This window comes from Cervus canadensis, chromosome 9 (assembly GCF_019320065.1).
Source record: "Cervus canadensis isolate Bull #8, Minnesota chromosome 9, ASM1932006v1, whole genome shotgun sequence".
NCBI classification, from domain to species: domain Eukaryota; kingdom Metazoa; phylum Chordata; class Mammalia; order Artiodactyla; family Cervidae; genus Cervus; species Cervus canadensis.
Window position 1 is genome coordinate 2,337,311 of NC_057394.1, and position 16,117 is coordinate 2,353,427.

A 16,117-nucleotide genomic window follows, 5' to 3' on the forward strand; every position below is an offset into this window, starting at 1 on the left:
TTTGCCCCAGAGCCACACCCATCACCTCCCCACCTCTCCTCTCTGGCTCCCGCCCTCACTGCTGGGACGCCCTGCAAAGCGTCCCCAGGGGCCTGGCCACGGGGAGGTGTGGGTGCCCGTGTGTGTCCGCAGGAGGCAGAAGGGGCGGCTCTGCAGAGAGGAGCACCCCGATCCCTGCTGACTCATGGTCCCCTTTCCCCGCAGCACACCAGCGCCGGGGCTGAAGGCTCTGGCCAGGCCCTCGCCTCCCCCGGCTCGTGTCTGGAGGAGTTCAGGAGCGCCCCCTTCATCGAGTGCCACGGCCGCGGAACTTGCAATTACTACGCCAACGCTTACAGCTTTTGGCTCGCCACGATAGAGCGGAGCGAGATGTTCAAGTAAGTGGCTCTGGCCCCGCCCCCTCAGTGACTTTTCTTTTCAATCAGCCCTGATCCACACCCATGACCCATGCAGAGTCCCAGAGACGGTTCTGCCGCAGTCCTTAGGGACAGTCCTTCTTCCACGTGGAAGAAGGAATCTGTGAGTCTGTTCTATGTGGGTGAATAACCAAGACCGTTTTCAAAGGTGGAGCTCATGTGACAGGCTTCATTCCTTCATTGCTGAAGAAGCATGAAAGAGGAAAGGTTGTTTTCCCAAGTGAATCCACAGCAGCATCATTAAAACAACTCAAATCGTTTTAGACGTGGTACCTTTGATCCGCAGAGAGTGAGCGAATAGCCTTGGTTTTCACGGTGTCTATAAGGCTGAACTGGACATATGTGTAGTGAGTCGCCAGTAACTGTTTTTTAAGCCTGCACAGAGGAAAATTAATTTCAGCACAAATTGCAGCCAAAATAGATAGGGAGGGGCTTGTCTTTCTTTTCCTCTAACAAAATTTCCCCTTTAAAACGATGGTCTCGAGTGGCCACTGACCTCGAAGTCAGCCTGGAGCGGGGCCCAGTCCATCCTGGACATAAAGAGGCATCTATGCTGTTCTTAGTATCTGCTGGAGCTGCCACGGGACGCCGAGGGGTCTGAACAATTACTTACTGTTCTTTACCCCAAATAAGGACGTCTCAGCCTTGGAAATAAGCGCTTCTGTCTTTACCTTTTTGGAGAGTATTCTGCAGACCTCTGCTATAACCCTGCCTCTTTCTAGCTTAGATCATAAGGGTGAAGAGGCATCTTCACTATTTGTAAATTTCCAAGCATCAGAAAAGAGCCAGGGGCCTTTCTCGTAGCTCACAGGACACTTTCTAGGCCGCTGGGAGCTTGTCGTCAGCTCTGACTTGACCGTTAGCTGCTGAGATGAGCACCGGCTCCTGAGGCTGCCCGGTATAGGGTAAATAGGTAACAGTGGGGTTTTTTTTTCCCCCTAAACCAGCAGCCTGGTACAATTAATTCAAATGTCTTCTTAAACAAGACTAGGTGAGGTCCCATGCATTTAAATAATTTGGGGGCACTAGGATTTTCACCAACTTTGCTAGTGTAAACCATCTCAATTTTCAGACAAGGCACTCTTATCATACAGGCTTTCCTGGTGATTCAGACGGTAAAGAATCCGCCTGCAATTCGGGAGAGCTGGGATCGATCCCTGGGTTGGGAAGATCCCCTGGGGAAGGGAAAGGCTACCCACTGCAGTATCCTGGCCTGGAGAATCCCATGGACTGTATAGTCCATGGGGTCGCAAAGAGTTGGACACGCCCTTCGGATGTGTGTGTGTGAAGTGTTCCAGAGAAGGAGTATCTTTTTAGTCTGGGGGTGTTTATAATCGAGTTGAGAAAGCAGAAGTTTGATGCTGGCATTTGAGGAGGTGGTGGGGCGGGGGTGAGGAGGGGTGGGGGTCTGTGGTGGGCAGTGGCTGAGACTTTGGGCTCAGACCGACCTGGGTGGCTCTAGGCATGTTCTCACGCCCTGGGAATGGGATGCAGGTGATAACTCGCAGGCGTTGCCGGGGCCGCGGGATGTGCCCACAGGCAGGGCGGGGGCTGGTCCCCGGGGGTCTCCGGCGGCAGGCAGGCCCGTGCGGTGACCCAGCCTGCGTGCTGCGTTTCAGGAAGCCCACGCCGTCCACGCTGAAGGCCGGGGAGCTGCGCACCCACGTCAGCCGCTGCCAAGTATGCATGCGGAGGACATAGCCGAGCCGGCCCGCAGCTGCGTCACAACATGGTGCTACCCCTCCTCCCCCTCCTCCTCCTCCTAACCGCAACGAGCTCTAGAAATATAGCCCGTGTACCTCACTGTCCATACGAAAACCGTAAGGTGCCTGATAGGGACCTGCCAGACTAACACCCCCTGCTTCGTTGGCCTCTGCTGCTGAAGGACGGCCACGTCCACGACGAGCTGCCTGTAGAGAAGCCCCCGGGGCGCTCCCGATGCAATAAAGAGCATGTCTGTCCTGAGTCCGTGCGCTCCTGTGTGACGCGAGACCCACCAGGAAACCAAAGGGTGCTAGGAGGGGTGGGGGCCTTCCATCCTGGGGGCGGCCCCTGGGCCTTCCCGTGTCCTGACAGATCCGTTCCACCCCCAGATGCGTGGTCTGCTGAGGTCACTGTCAAGCGGTCTCAGAATGCAGGTTCCCGTGGTCTGTCCAAGTACTAGCCGCGTGGAGCCGACGGCCGGGCCCTCCCGGTGGAAGGACGGGCCGGCAGCCCCTTCCGACCGCCCCCTCCCTCCAAAGAAAAATGTCAGTCTCTGTGCTCCGTGAGGTACTATGCAGCTGCTCTTGCAGAAATCACGGATTTCCTGTGGAATCAAGGTGGTCCCCAAAGTAGGCAGAAAGGAAATATATATATATTTTAGTAATTTATATAGATGTCAGCAATTAGGCAGGTCAAGCTGTAGTTTCATTTCCACTGTTAAAATAAAGCTTTCATAGTTTCTTCCTTTAAAAGCCTGTGTTGTCCTTTAACAGAGATTTTTTAAGCACTAGGGTATTGAATGTGAAACACCAGTTTTCATTGTTCACCTCGAAACCAAAAGTTGTGTATTGCCAAAGCCAAACCCAGGTTCACGGACGTGATGTCTGTTACAGGGAGACATGTCCTTTGAGCTTCTTGTTTTTCTTCTGTATGAAATATCTTCAGGGTTTTAAACACTAATCACAAACTGAATGACTTGACTTCAAAAGCAACAACCTTGAAAGGCCTTCATCTTAGGAGCACCCGCGTTCTGCGGCCTGGTGTGAGAAGCAGCTCTGTCCAAGCAGAATATCAGTGTCGTCACCTGTAGGCACATTCAGGCACTTCCTTGGGTTCTCGTGAGCTGTGTTCAGACTTCAGCAGGGGAGCAAATGGATTGCAGGGGAGCAGAATTGGACCACTGTGCCTGAAATGACATTTCACTCCAAGTCTCCAAAACGTTTTTAAGACTACTAAGGCCTTCTGTGTAATTCCTTTAAATGTGTATTTCTTAAAAATTCAAATTTGTAATAAAACTATTTGTATAAAAATTAAGCTTTTATTAATTTGTTGCTAGTTTTGCCACAGAAACCTCAAAGGAAGGTTTACTGCACAAGCCACTAATAAATTTGTAAGCTTTGCATACCTTAGATCATATTTATTTTGTAGTTCTTCCAAATGAGTCAAGGACTGGGTGTCATTTACAGAAATTACTACAAAGGAAAAAAAGTATGGTCTTCTCCTTAATCTCTCCCCACTTCTCTCCCATCTGTCCATCTAGGCAGCCATCACCCATCCACCCACCCACCCATCCTTCCACCCATCCTCCCATCCTTCCATCCATCCTCCCATCCACCCACCCATCCTTCCATCCATCCTTCGATCCACCCACCCATCCTTCCATCCATCCTCCCATCCTACCATCCATCCTCCCATCCCTCCTCCCATCCACCCACCCATCCATCCTCCCATCCATCCTCCCATCCATCCTCCCATCCTTCCATCCATCCTCCCATTCTCCCATCCATCCTCCCATCCATCCTCCCATCCACCCACCCATCCTTCCATCCCTCCTCCCATCCATCCACCCATCCTTCCCTCTATCCTCCCATCCTTCCCTCTATCCTCCCATCCTTCCATCCCTCCTCCCATCCACCCACCCATCCTTCCATCCACCCATCCATCCCTCCTCCCATCCACCCATCCATCCACCCATCCACCCACCCATCCTCCCATCCTTCCATCCATCCTCCCATCCATCCACCCTGTCCATTCATCCATCCATCCTTCTCTGCATCCACCCATTCACCCTTCCATCACCCACGTCCTCATTCATATACCGTGTGCCTCCTGTTTACCAGAACCCAGGTTAGGTACAGGATAAATGAAAGTGAATAATATGAAGCCCTTAAAAAATGTTCTGTTAAAAAAAAACCTCACTGTGGAAGGAACCTGTCACTTGTCAAGTGTGTGAATTGAGGTTATAGATCTGAAAACTATAGTCTTACAATAGGTGGGAGTCGCGTTGAGGGTTGGGTTACAATTGAGGATCCTGAGAGTTGCCTGGAAGATGTTTCCATGAGGGATGAGATGAAGTGAGAAGTGTGCACTCTGAGCTTTGGGTCCAGGTTCATCTCCCATCCAGGCTGCAGGCGAGGCGGGGGGCGGTGTCAGCGCACAGACCCTCCTGGGAAGAGTGCGAGGGTCCCTTCCTCACTCTCTGAATCTTCCTGTCACTCCTTGTTCTAGGTCATTCTGAGGATACATCTCTGTTTGGCCTCCTTTTGACTTGCATGAGAACTTTCCCTGAGCTCAATTCACACGATGCAGAGAAAGCGTTCAGTTTGATTAGATCTGAGGTGATTGCTCTGCGGTATTAGAAGGTGTTCCCCGGGTCCCTTTTGAGTACATGGGATTGTGTGACAGTCAGGCCCCAGTCCTCTCATCCTCGTCAGCCTTCCAGACTTAAGGTGTTTTCAGGCAGTGCGTAAGTAGCGCTTTATCCTTTCCACCACTTTAGTTGTATCCGTCTGATTCCTCAGCCTCCCTGTTGGTTCGTTAGGAGGCAGTGACGCACCCTGAGAAGGTGATCGTCAAGCGTTTGTGAAACCTGCTCTTGTTTCTTCAGATGCTCTCCTGAACCCCTGGGAGGGGCTGTGGTGTAACCCACATCTCCTGACAAGGTAAGATGTACACACAGGAAATACTGGATCGTTAGGGGCTGCAGGACACCCGGTTTGCAATGATCGTCAAGCTCTGCAATCCACTCTTCTGCTTCCAAGCCACACCCCATCATCCACCATGCCATCATCCTTCATGCCGGAGATCTGAGACTCTTCCCTTTAGGACATGGAGAGAAATGTTTCTCCAGCCTGTTTTTTCTGAAAGTGAGTTTTCCTGTCTTGAGAGAGCGTTCTCTTCCTGCAGGCCGAGCAGGCGTCTCCCGGCTCTGAGATGCAGACACGGCCCACTGGTCCAGCAGAGCCTCCACGTTCGTCAGAACAGGTGTGAAGATGCTGAGGCCAGGTTACCTGGTTTCCTCTGGGGTTGCCATGGTGCCTCGCCCTCCAGGGTGTCCTTGCCCCTCCACACTCGCCTGGCGAGATGGGACGGAGCAGGGCGGCCACTCAAGCGGCCTGCCTTGACCCAAAGCCTCTGGGCCACCCATCTCAAGGCCGAAGTCTCCTTGGTACTCAGGGCATCTCACGTTTGCTTGTAACTGGAGGCTTCCCATGTGGCGCTAGTGGTAAAGAACCCACAGGCCAATGCAGGAGACATGAGAGATGGGGGTTCCATCCCTTGATCGGAAAGATCCCCTGGAGGAGGGCATGGTAGCCCACTCCAATATTCTTGCCTGGAGAATCCCCTGGACAGAGGATTCAGGCAGGCTATGGTCCATGGGGTCGCAAAGGGTGGGACCCGACCGTAGCAACCTTGCATGTAGGGCTTGTTTAAAGCTTAGCGTTTGTTCCGCAAGTTGAAAAGGCAGCCTTGGGCCAGGGAAACCATTTCCTAGCCCACTTTGGAGCTGGCAGGGAGCAGGGGAGACCTGCCTCCCTGCGGGGCGACCAGCTCCTGCTGGCGGGTGGGGGGGGGGCTCCCCTGGGTCTGGGTCACCTGTGGGCCCGCCAGGCTGCAGGCGTGGCAGGGAGGGGGCCGTTTCTGGGCTCTGAATCACTGGCAGCCTCCGCGTGGGGGGCGTTTCCTCTCATTAACGCCCAGGCTGTACTTCCTAAGCTCACGCCCGCACGCGCGCCCTGTCCTCATTTACCCGCCAGAAATAGCTGCGCCTCCTCGGGGGCTCTGCACCCCAGGCAGCACATCTGCTGCTGCCCACCCCCGCCCCCTCCCGGGGGCCGCGAGCCGAGCTGAGTCACAGTGAAACTGAGTCACTCGGCCGCCATCAGGAAAGGCCTTTTTTAGACTCGCAGTTTTCAGCGGAGTCGGTGACTTCTGAAGTTCAGTTCTGTATTTTATCATCCCTGTCCTGGATGGTCCCTGCTAGCTTGGAGCAGACATGTTTCCCACGGTGATTTATTTCTCTGATGCAAATGGGAAAATTCTGCAGAATGTTTTGAAGCAGGCCTTGCTAGCCAATTCAGGCAGACAGTATGTATTTACCAACCAGCTCTCTCACAAATAAAGAATTGTGAGGCGTTTCCGCAATGCTGGAGAGGTGGAGAGATGGGTTCGACCCCTGGGTCGGGAAGATCCCCTGGAGGAGGAAATGGCCACCCAACCAGCATTCTTTCCTGGAGAATCCCCGTGGATGCAGGAGCCAGCGGAGCTACAGTCCGTGGGGTCACAAAGACCCGGGCACGGCTGAGCACGTCTGCGTGGATTTTCACAAGATGGAGAGAGACTCCCGGGCAGACGGCAGAGGGCGCCCCACGGTGCAGGGGGTGGCAGTCTTCTGTGATAGCAGCCAGGACAGACCGAGACCCTGGTGACACGGCCCGGAGGAAGTCACAGATTGAAGTCCACAACAAAAGACCACTGCAGGGGTTGCTAGGCTACGCAGCAGTGGGTGTGAACGTGGGCGCAGAAACAGCTGGTGGTCTTTTTCCTTACCTGCTGTAACATCCTTACCTGACACAGTGTTAAAGATCAACCCTGCAACCCTAACAGGAAAACGCGTGCATACTGTCACGTCAGTGGTGTCCGACTCTCTGTGACCCCATGGACTGTGGCCCACCAGGCTCCTCTGGTCATGGGGTTCTCCAGGCAAGAATACTGGAGTGGGTTGCCATGCCCTCCTCCGGGGGATCTTCCCGACCCAGAGATCGATCCCGGGGCTCCTGCATCGCAGGCAGATTCCTTACTACTAGTCACACCTGGGAAGTCCCTTCAGGAGGTCAAGTCCCTATAGCTACTGGGGGGCCCTCCCCCATGTTCCCTCTGTCATGAGGCTGAGTCCATCCCTGCCCCCGAGAACTCGCTTCCTCCCCGGACTAGACGCTTCATGGGACCATGCAGGACCTCCACTTCAGTGGGTGCGCCTCCCTTTTGGTGGGATTGGTCCCGCTCTGCATGGAGGACTCAGGGGGCCCCAGCTGCTCTGCTCCCTCCCCTCCTGACCTTCGCCAGGAGGAGAGGTGACTCGGGGGCCGCCCGTCAGGGGTGCTGACCACGTGGATCAGACTGAACCCGGCCGGCTGGCCCACGACGGAGCAGAAACTCTCAGGCCCCCCTGGGCCCGTGAGTGTGAGAAGCAGTTCATAGAAACTGCTGAGATTTTTAGAATCCTTTTCTTCCGCAGCATGGACTGACCGACACATAATCTTTGTGCACAGAAAGGAGTCCTTGCGAGCCTGTTCTGTACGGAGGAGGTCAGGACGGCAAAGTGTGCGTTCAGCTCTCGGGGGAGGGGTGTTAGGACGGGGGGCCTGGTGCAGAACTTGGGGGCCGGCTCCAAGTTCAAGTGCTCCCCAGAGAAGGCGAGAAATCCAGGGCAGAGTTTTCTCCTTCAAGCTGCTAAAAATAACAACAACAACAACAACACACACACACACACACACACCGCTTGCATCTTCTTGAGCCTTTCTTTCAGAAAGAGCCCTTGAGAGCATCGCTGTGGTGTCCTGTGGGTGGTGGGTGCCTTATTAATAGTAATCATCTCTCCCTGCATTGCTCTGCCTTTCAATCATCCCATTGGATCTCCCGCTTTGAAGTGGGGTCTTGTAAGCAAATCGACAGCATCACTGGCCCTGCTATCGTGAAAGCTGTGAGCGGATGAGCTCGGCTCCTGGACCAGGCAGGGTGACCGCACTGACCCCGGGCGCCCGGGGGCGAGGCCAGGTCAGACGCGCGTTCTCCACACACTCAGCTGCCCCAGTGGCAATGACAGGCGTTTTCCTGGATTCCCGGAGGCGAAATCTGCTCCATGGAAAGGCAGGGAGCAGGATGCCTTCCCAGGTTCCCGGAGGTGGACTCTGAGCGACTTCTGTCTGCCGCAGGCTCTCCTTGAGGCCCTGGAGTGGGTGTCACCCCCTGGAAGGCCCCCCACGCCGCGGCCACCTCCCTGAGCAAACACATACCTCCTGGGGTGGGTGCACGTGGGTTTCCATCCTTTCAAGCCTGACTCTGAGGCCTGGGGAGCACACACAGGGGTTTGAACTGCAGACACCACGGAATGAAAGCTGGCAGAGGACTTGTGTTTCAAGACGGTTTCAGTGAGTCTGTTTCTCGGAACTCACGAAGGAAAGCGCTGTCTTGGGCAGACAGTCGGGAACGGCTCACAAAGGCCCGGGTGAGGCTTAGCCCGACGACACCAGCAACGAACCTCGTCTTTGATACAAGTTCTGCCCGCAGCAGAGAGCTCCCAGCTTCCACTGTGGGCGCCGGGAGAACCCTTTCCTTCTTTCTCTGCTCCGGCGTCCCTCCTGGCTGCCCTGCTCCTGTGTGCTGCCGTTGTGAGACCGTCTGCCCGGGGAGGGGGGTGCAGACGGGATGGCGGGGTCCCCTGGCTCAGCTGGGCATGCCTGGGGCCCACCAGCAACTTCTTGTCAAGTTGGAGCTGGTCAAGCTGAAGAGGCACCGTCAGCCTTTAACAGCAGACCTTGGGGGTTTCCCTGGCGGCCTAGCGGTTAAGGCTTTGCCTGGTGGTCCAGCGGTTAAGACTTCTCCTGGCGGCCCAGTGGTTAAGACTGCCCTCCAGTGCAGGCGTGGGTTTGATCTCTGGTCGGGGAGCTCAGATCCCACATTCCTTTTGGCCAAACCACCAAAAACATGAAACAGAAGCAATATTGTAACAAATTCAGTGACTTAAAAAAAAAAAAAAGGTCCACATTTAAAAAAAAAAAAATAGTGGATTACATTAAAAAAAGAAACAACAACAAAAAACCCAGCAGCCTTTTGTCTGAGATTCTAACTAGCAAGCAACGTCAGCTGTCTCCAAGAAAGGCCTTCCCTGCTCCTGCCAGAACCAGCCGGAGTCCTGGGGCCTCCGCCAGCCAAAGGCTCCCAAGAAGGCGTCCAGCGCCGGGCTCTCTGTCGCCTGCATTTACAGACTTTCCCAGAAAAGCTCCTGCAGTTTCTACTGAAGCCTTTTTTCCCCTCACAGACCCAACCGTGTGACGGTGGGCTGCGCCAGGGTGGGCGTCCAAGGCCAGCCTCCCTGCAGAATCCTGTGACCAGGCCTTCAGTTTCTCGGAAAACGCGGTCTCCCGGGAGTCTCGGCGGCCTGGGGGGACGCGTGCCCCCTTCCCAGCCCGGCGGGGTCCCGGGGCTCTCTCCCGACCGACTGTTCCCTGAGTCTCTGCTTTGTCCTGCTCACTGGATTCAAACCTGTTTTCACTTTCTTTTCAACTTCTGTGGGCAACATTTGAATCCGTGCCTGCGAAGGGCATGATGAGAGGCTTGCTGCCCAAGGCCTCAGCCCATTTACATGTTCTTGAAACGCAGATTAGTAAAGCAGTAACTTAATGACCCTGTTGCTCAGGATCTTGTCTAAACCAGCGGCACGGACCGTCCAGCCCTCCGACGACGTTCTATTCTCACGGCTGGAGTGGTGTTCCCCCAAAAGCTGTGTTCACGTCCTGGTTACCTGTGACTGTGACCTTATTTGGAATAGGGTTGTCACAGGTATAGTGAGATAAGATGAGGTCCTGCGGGAGTTGCTTGGCTCCCGTCGAATATGACCAGGATCCTTAGGAAAAAAGGAGAAACGCCACGTGAGGATAGAGCCCCACAGGGAGAGCGCCACGGGACCAGAGGTGGAGGGGGGGAGACGCGTCTACAAGTGGGGAAACCACGACCACTGGAGGCTGGAAGCGGTCAGATGGCTCCCGCCCAGAGCCGCCCCGCTGACACCCTGATTTGAGACTTCTGGACCCCAAGCGGGGTCCAGAAGAATCGAGTTCTTGGTTTGCAGCCCCTGTCGGGGTTGTTCAGTGCTGGCAGCCCTGGCCCTTTCCCACGTGGGTTACTGAACACGCTACCCCGCCCGGCAGACTGTGGTCCATCCCCAAATGCTTGGGGACACAGAGCAGTTTCCACGGAGCCCAGTCTGGCGGCTGTATGCCGGGAAGAGATGGGATGCAACTCTTGCTGCTTTTCACAAAGATGACCTGGAATGTCACCTAGGACGTGCCGGGGGGGCTGACTGAGCCTAGGCCTCCCTCCCCCACTTCTCCCCGAGGCCGCCCTCTCTGGGGATTGCCCGGGGATGGGGGATGGGGGCACCTCGGCAGCCTGTAGACCAGACCTTGGAGTGATGTGGAGTTGGGTCTGAACACCAGCTCTGTCTTTACTCAGTGTGAGCTTGGGGCACCTTTCCCAGGCCTCAGCATGCTCCCCTGTGAAATGGGCATCTAATTTAATCTGATCTAGCCTCAGGGGAACTGACGTAACACAGACTGCCCAGCCCCTGGCCTGGGACACCAGCCGCGCACCATGGACGTGGTGCTTACTCATGTGATCACATGATCACCTCCTTTGAGCAGGTGCGAACCCCACTTAGCTACAGAGCACCCCATCTTTACAGAGGTCACACAGTTCAGGGGGGTCCACACCACACCTGGAACTCACCAGCGGAAGTCCAGACAAATGTGTTAAACCTGTATTTTAAAGAAAACCATTTAATACAGTTTTGAGTACCATATTTGCCTGGTTTAAAAATATATAAAAAGAGAAGCTCTGAGAAACCTCTCCCCTCCTCCTAGCGCCCCCTCCCACCACCCCAGGAAAACTCTATCAGTACTCGCTCACGCACTTCCAGTGTTGCTGAAAACACAGAGAAAATAAAAACTAGACTTTTATTTTCCCCTTTTTTAAGAGGAGCGCCGTCACGGCATGCATACTTCTGAACGTGGCTTCTTTCGTTAACTAGTTTATTGCCATTGACTCCAGGGCAGTGGTCTGCAAGCGTTCCTACACAGAGAACCTCTCCCGTCTTCCTTAAGCTGCACACTCAGCTACATGGATGCCTCACACTCGTTCTAAAGTGAAAGTGTTAGTAGCTCAGTCATGTCTGACTATGTGCAACCCCTTGGACTGTAGCCCGCCAGGCTCCTCTGTCCATGGGATTCTCCAGGCAACAATACTGAAGTGGGTTGCCATTCCCTTCTCCAAGGCATCTTCTTGACCCAGGGATTGAACCTATGTCCCCTTCATTGGCAGGCAGATTCTCTACTACTGAGCCACCTGGGAAGCCCATACATGTGCATAGTACTGCTAAATATATATATATATTTGTGGAGCGTGAGGACATATATATTTAAGTGATCTATGATGATCCTTTTTTTTCCCATTTATTTTTGTTAGTTGGAGGCTAATTACTTTACAGTATTGTAGTGGTTTTTGCCATACATTGACATGAATCAGCCATGGATTTACATGTGCTCCCCTTATGATGACCTTTTATTTATTTATTTCTGCCCTGAGAAATATGGGATCTGAGTTCCCTGACCAGAAATCAAACCCATGCCCCTGTGTTGGAAGCACGCAGAGTTTTAACCCCTGGACTGACAGGGAAGTACCAAGTCTTGCAATGTGTTCAGGTCACAGCATCTGGAGGTATAACCCTGAATACCATTAATGACTTCCTAAAACCTGTCCTGTAGCAGACAAGAAAAAAAAATCTTGAACAAACTGTTTTAAACAGAGAATAATAGTAATAAGCCATCAAATGATGTTGTAAGCCCTCTCTGAGGATGTGGGGAAAAGTATGCTTTCAGAATTCATTATATTTAAAAATAATGCAGTGCAATTTTCTTGGGGTTGAAGCAACGCAGAAAGTGGACTAGTGACTCCCGAGGTTGGGGAACTTGTCTTCCGGCAAGCAGAGCCCCGGGACCCGAGGGCACCCAGACCTGGGGGAAGGCACTTGGTGAGTCTCCTTATTCCCATAAAAGGCTCCAGTAATTTCCGTGTGTATCTGTGGGGCGTGAGGAAGTCACACGGCAGCCTCAGCCAGAACAACACAACGAAGTTTCAGGCATTCAGAGAAGTTGCTCAATTCTTGATGATGAGGGATGTCTCTGTAGGGAACTGGTCTCCAGGGAGGGTCAGCGGGGACGCCCACAGCGAAGGCGGCAGGAACGTGGGCCTTGCCCTCCGATGCCGGACCCAGCAGGGCCCTCCTGACCCCCCGGATCCACCAGGGACTCGCTCACAGAGGGGCTTCAGAGGGTGGGCCAAGGCTGTCAGCTCCCACTGACCCCCGCCGGCCCAGGGTGTTCTTCCTCTCCGAGTCCAGGACCAGGGCCAGCCGACCATCCGCCGGGTCCGACCGAGATGCTCCCAGGAGGCCGTTATTCTGCGAGACGGGCACCAGGGGGCAGCACAGCCCGCGACAAGCAGCTCCCGCTCCCCGCAAACACGCCCTGTCCCAGGAGGCGGCTCTGCAGAGGCCCGCCAGGCCCTGCCTGCCCGGACGCCCAGGCCTGCTGCCCGGCCCCGGCCATCCAGCGCACGCGCGCACATGCACGCGCGCACACGCACGCGCACCCTCACAAACATACACAGCGCGCACACACACAAACACACTGGCCGCTGGGATCCACGCGCCTGCGACCCCCGCACATTCCCGTGTGGAACTACTCACCCCCACACGACGGTGTTGGAAGGGGGTTCCGGCTCGGCTGCAATCTCTCAGAGACCCTCGGAGGCCTGGCTTTAGTCCAGGAGGGGTTAAGGACCCCGAGGGCTGTGGGGGTGGGGGGGAGTGGCCGCCGGGCTTCCCCAGGGGCCAGCTGCCCATCTCCGGAAGCTGACCCAAGACCCAAGTCCCACGGCAGCCCCTTACCTCAGGGCACCCAGCATTTTATCCTCCAAAAGTGTGGTCACAATCCAGCCCAGCCTCTCTGAGCCCCGTAATTTAGAGACGGTCCTCAGAGTCAGGGCGGCCTCTTGGAGACGCCCTGCGGTCCCCAGGATGGAGCCTCGTCACTGGGCGAAGTGGACCCCGTGGGATCCCGGGACTCACAAACAGAACTCGCATGGTCCCTCGGCTCCCGTCCTGGAGTTAAACACGCGGCATCTAAGAGGTGCAAACAGGCTGCACGCTGTGGAGTCTCATCTCATCGTGACCGCAAACTCGGCCAGCCCTGAGACAGGCAGGGCACCGTGTGAAGTCTCCCAGCCGTCTTGTGGGGCAAGGTGGTCCTAAGAGAAACCGAGTGTCCAGGAGGGAAGACTTCTGGTGACAGAGGTTGGTGTGTTCCATTTTGGACATCATGAAAAAGATGGGCGGGAACCTGCTCTAAGATGTGTTAAGTGCCCGGGGAGCCGTGTGGCACTGGGGGCACCCTCTGAGCAGGGACAGCTGTGGGGGCCGTCTTGGGATGCAAGAGCTCCGGGTGGGCTGCAGTGGGCGGTGGGCTGGCCGGCTCTTCCCGAGGGGCCTGTCTGCCCGCTCACCTTGGCAGGGACAGGCAGGGACGTCGAAGAGGCAAGTTATGGTCCCAGCACATTCAAAGCGGAGAGGACACCAACTCTGGTCTCTCGGAAGCAAGCAGGTGGCTTAATTCAGTGGTTCGCAGAGTTCAGGCCACAGAGCAGCAGCAAGAGCAGCCCTGGGGAGCTTGTTACAGACTCAGACCCCAGGGCCCCAGCCCAGACCTTCCAGCCCAGCAACTCTGAGGAGCTGAGAGCCGACATCCATGTGTGACAAGCGCTTCACCTGGTGGAGACGAACAGTCAAGTGTGAGCAACCCCGGTTTACTTAAATAGCAACCTGGAGATGTGAACGTGTGCTCAAAACTAAAGGGCTTAAAAGTAAAATCGTCTTTTATCCAGTGAATCCCTTCCTAGAAACGGACTTTCTTTTATGCCTTTATTTTTACTTTTAATTAGAGTATAATTCCTTTCCCACATTGAGATGGGCTTTGCCACGCAGCAGCATGAATTGCCCATCGGAATACACACGTCCCCTCCCCATCCCAGCCTCTCGGTTGCCTCAGAGTGTGGACACACTCGTGCACGCATGCCATGATGCAGGCACACGTTCTGGGCCAGATGGAAACACTGGCGGGTGGGCTGGCGGCGCTCTGGTGAGCTCTGGGAGGACGCACACTCGGTGAACGCCTGAGACCTCTCGTGATGCAACGGCTCTGCAGACGCCGGTCTGTGAAGTCACCGAGTCGGCGGTGGAGGGAAAGCCTCCTGCCCAGCCGTCCACAGGACTCAGCCCTACTGCGTAGACAACAGCCCTGCTGTGTCTGCCGTTGGCGGTAGCGTGTGCACACAAACACGTTACTTTGTGCCTGGAAAATACACAACGTGAGCTCGTACAAATTTAATGATTTTAGAACTAGCCAGTGAAAAGAAATAAAAACCGAAAAATGAGGCAGAGGGAGCCCAGAACTTTCTCTGGGCTCTGCTGTTTCTCCCTGACCTCCGCTCTGGACGGTTATTACCCTGCCCCTCAGCAGACCAGCGCACAAGCTCATTTCCTCTGGCTGTCTGTCTTCCACGGAAACCGAGATATGAGGTTGCATCATGCTCAAAGATATGCAGCAGTCTCATAACCTTTATTTCTAGACTAAGTAGTCTAATCTCATTGCCTAATTTCTGCTCAGAAACCCTTAGTCATCTTTGGGGTTCTTCGGTGGAACTGCCTAGAGTTGGGCTGATCTGAAGATGCCAGGATAAGGCAAAATTAATTTCACCAGATAAAATAATTTTGTTAGGGTCATTACGAGTCCGTGGCTAATCATGGTTTCTACACTGGGGGTCCTCACTGGCTGACAGTGGTATTCGGCTGATAGATACAAGAGAGGTAGATTTTAAAACGTGGCATGAATGAAGCGATGTGAAAAATTAAGTAGACAAATAGGTAGAATTGATGCTTTCAAATTGTCATGCTGAAGACTCTTGAGAGTCCCTTGGACTATAAGGAGATCAAACCAGTCTGTCCTAAAGGAAATCAGTCCTGAATATTCCTTGAAAGGACTGATGCTGAAGCTGAAGCTCCAATACTTTGGCCACCTGATGCGAAGAAGTGACTCATTGGAAAACATCCTGATGCTGGGAAAGATTGAGGGCAGGAGGAGAAGGGGATGATAGAGGATGAGATGGTGGGATGGCATCACTGACTAATGGACATGAGTTTGAGCAAAGTCTGGGCGATGGTGAAGGACAGGGAAGCCTGGTGTGCTGCAGTCCATGGGGTCGCAGAGTCCGACGTGACTGAGCGACTGAAAACAACATAGATGGATAGACAGATGGGATAGGTAGATAAATAGATGATAGACATAGATAAACAGACAGTGGATGATAGAAATAGAGGGATGGATGGACAGATAGATATTTACAGATAGACAGATGATAGATGACAGAGAGATATGAAGGTCTTCAATGATCAAACCTCTATCATGAAACATGATCAGCTCCTTTTGACACATAGGAGCTGTGTGCAGGGGGACACCCCAGTCTCCTTACATGGGTGCCTGGAAACCAAAGCTCCCTGGGATGGGGCACCCACACTGACAAGACATTAGGGCCACCTGTTAGCCGTCAGCATGTTGGGTCTGCAAAGCACTCACAAGGACAGCTGCCTCCACAAGGGAGACCCGGTTCCCCCACTTTCTGACCTCCCCCGACTCCCGCCGAAACTCAGGGAAGAAAAACTTCTCTAGAAGGAGGAATCTATAAAAAACCAGACCCCAAAGCACTCCTCTCTGCTCTGGTTGAAAAATGACAAGCCACGGGGCTAAGGCACATGCCTACAAGGACCGCTAGTGCCTGTGAGCTGGAGTGTAGCCAGCAAGGGTGAAGCTTCTGTCCTGTGTCCATCA

The 16,117-nt window shown here is 54.2% G+C and overlaps 1 protein-coding gene and 1 long non-coding RNA gene across 2 annotated transcripts in view; one reads left to right on the plus strand and one right to left on the minus strand.

Annotated features, from left to right (window-relative positions):
* Window positions 1–3,430, plus strand: part of COL4A1 (collagen type IV alpha 1 chain) — a 133,387-nt gene extending 129,957 nt beyond the window's left edge. The window contains exons 51-52 of the mRNA XM_043478325.1: window positions 205–377; window positions 2,036–3,430. Of these exons, the coding sequence (XP_043334260.1) occupies window positions 205–377; window positions 2,036–2,117 (255 nt within the window). The 3' untranslated portion in view covers window positions 2,118–3,430. The remainder of the gene's footprint in view (window positions 1–204; window positions 378–2,035) is intronic.
* Window positions 234–9,305, minus strand: LOC122447624. The gene is made up of 2 exons (XR_006271309.1): window positions 8,417–9,305; window positions 234–791 (listed from the first exon to the last, which is right to left on the minus strand). It is a non-coding gene; the product is annotated as an uncharacterized LOC122447624 (long non-coding RNA).
* Window positions 9,306–16,117: the final 6,812 nt, after the last annotated feature.